This window comes from Euprymna scolopes, chromosome 12 (genome assembly GCF_053919585.1).
Source record: "Euprymna scolopes isolate OS-2025 chromosome 12, ASM5391958v1, whole genome shotgun sequence".
Lineage (NCBI taxonomy): Eukaryota > Metazoa > Mollusca > Cephalopoda > Sepiida > Sepiolidae > Euprymna > Euprymna scolopes.
In genome coordinates, this window is record NC_136493.1 from 100,230,713 (window position 1) to 100,233,507 (window position 2,795).

The window sequence follows — 2,795 nt, forward strand, 5'->3', positions numbered from 1 at the left end:
CTTATAGAAACTAGACTATATAAGCTTATAAAGGAATTGCTTTAAATTTATCTTTATATCTTCCATTACCTTTCTTTTTTGTTGTATCTATTGTAAGAAATCCATAATCTTCATTTCATACTTTATTACATAGTTTTCTAAACTCTTGATAATTCATATCATCATAAGCATAGTCCTCGAAGATAAATCTAAGTGATCTCTTATCTTGATAAAATAATATAATCAGATTAGCATTTTCTCTTATAGTTTGTTTAGGAAGTTTAAAGAAGTTTTCTGAAATATAAAAACAATCAATATTTGAATGTATTCCTCTTGTATAATAATCTTCACATTTTACTTGTTTCTCTCCAATAACATCATCAAAGAAAATAAGATGTTTTTTTTATTTCTATTCACTTCAGCAGGATCTATGATATCTTCATTCTTGTCATAAAAAGTAACTGTTATATTTGGTTCAAAAGTAGCATGCTTTTTTAGATATTCTATTACTGATTCAGAATCTACATCTTGATGTTGGAATAGTTTTAAAACGCCATCTTAAGGAAGTATCTCTAAGTTCTTTAATAACTCATATTCTTTTTGAAATAGAGACTTTCCATAACCCATTAAATTATCATAATCTAAAAATCCTTTTTGTAATAAGAGATTCATTAGAAGATTTGTTTTCCCACATCCTGATTTCCCTACTAAAATTCCTCTAATACTTCTTGGTAGACCAATATGATTATTTCTTTTTATTTTATGCTTGCTGGATAAATTTTCTATCTCCATTTTTTCTATGGGAATTTCGTTTCACTCAAAGCTAGTGAAGCTTTTTTTTTTTTTTTACACAGTAATCACCACTTATCAAGGCCCGGAAGCCCCTCAGGGATAAGGGTTATTGCAAGTACATTACGTTAGTGTGGAGATTTGATGAAGTGTTTAATTAAGGGGGCGGTTCATTAGGAATTTGTTAACATTGGACTTGAAGACATCCAAGTTGTAGTCCGGAGGGAAGCAGGCAGACGGAACAGAGTTCCACAGGCGTGCAGTTCTAAGAAAGAAGCTTTGTTCATGGAATCCACGTTTTGATTTAGGCATAGATATAGAGTGGGGAAATTTTTCACAGTAGATTCAGCTAGACGGGTGTTTTTCGTGAAAGATTGGCGAGGGGGGACCAGAGATTGGAGCTCAGACGAACACCTACCATTTCAGAAAATCTAGCTACTTAGGTTAAATCTCCTATCAGATGAATGAAGACTAAGTTCAATATCAGATAAAAAAGTTGCAAAAACTTCTACTCCAGTTCCTGGTGCTGTATTGAAAGTTGCTTTGATTTGAATATCCATATTACTAACTCTAGTTCTATCATCATATTTAGAAATATCAATAACATAGATTGGATAAAGAGATTTAAAAGTGATATAAGAGAAAGATGGAGGTTCTTCAGTATCACAGAAATTCCTTTTGAAATCATAGGATTGTTTAAAGATTCTAGAATACTTTCCTTCTGGATAATCGATTTCAATATCATGATTTGGATATCTTCTAGTATTAATCTCAACAAGAATTTTAGTTCTAGATTAGAAAAGTTTGATTTACTATTTAAATTATTCTTTTGCATTCCAATGACAATATATCTAGGAGTTCCTGTAGTATTTTGTAGATTCCAACTTAGATTAGTAGAATTATCAGGAGGAATTAAAGTTTGTGTGTTTCTACCTCTAAATAGAATTTTCATTATTTTCTTTTTATCAATCTGATCATAGAGTTTAATTTCTGTTTCTAGAGAAGGTTTAACAACTGGTATAAATAAAGACACCTTAGTTTTATTTTCTCCTTTTATTACTTGAAGTGATTCATGATTTGATAATCTCGTAATCTAAATGATTGTTGTACACCATACAAAACCTTTTTATAATCTTCCATAAATCCAAAGATGTGATCCAATGGAAGATTGAAACTAAATTTCTTAAATCTAGATCTTAGAACCATAGAAGTATATGAATTATTTACATCATAATCAGTATCAGGAAGCCAAGACATACTCAATCCATTACTAGAACTTTGTGGAATAGAATATTTAAACATACCCATCATAGAAGTAGTTCCTCCTGGTCTATCTACATCTTCTACAACATTTCCATTAATAAGATAAGTCATTCTTTCAAAAAGATACATCATAGAATTATTAATCAAACTTACTTTTTCATAATCTGCTATAGGAATATCTGTTCCATCTGACTTTGTTAGTTCTCCTTCAAAATAAAGATAACCATCAGAAGGAAGAGTAATTAAATCTTGTTGTTGAATTACAATTTCTTTATTCCCAGTTGTATTAAGATTAGTAGTATTAATAGGTGGAAAGTCTACGTATTCAAATTCTTTTATACTATTATCAGAAAAGAGAGAATGTTCAGTGTCATAGATATCGAAGATTTCTTTCGTAGTCATTTTTATTATATATATATATATATATATATATATTATTAGGAATAATATATATGTATATATATATATATATATATATATATATATATATATATATATATATATATATATATATATATATATATATACCAATCGGTACGGACCCGACTATGGAAGATCAGATAATAAATAAACGTGGATTTATAAGATCAAAGAATCCAACCTTGATCGCCCTTCGGGGCCTGTGGCGCAGTTGAAAGAGACGTTGAATCTCTACGGTTCCAGATGAACATTGTCTGAATATAGCGGTTTCAATCCCACCCAAAGCGTGCCAGAGGTTAATCTGTCAAAAATGTGGTGAGACGACAACAACTACGGATGTCAGT

The 2,795-nt window shown here is 30.0% G+C and overlaps 1 protein-coding gene across 1 annotated transcript; it reads right to left on the reverse strand.

The window, feature by feature from the left end:
- Window positions 1–1,824: 1,824 nt before the first annotated feature.
- LOC145291093 (uncharacterized) lies at window positions 1,825–2,433 on the reverse strand. The gene has a single exon (XM_080136608.1). The coding sequence runs from the start codon at window positions 2,431–2,433 to the stop codon at window positions 1,825–1,827; it is 609 nt and encodes a 202-aa protein (XP_079992734.1).
- Window positions 2,434–2,795: the final 362 nt, after the last annotated feature.

What these genes read in the sequence shown, in the direction of transcription:
- LOC145291093 (XM_080136608.1), bottom strand. Translation starts at nt 2,433, where the DNA reads ATGACTACGAAAGAAATCTTCGATATCTATGACACTGAACATTCTCTC.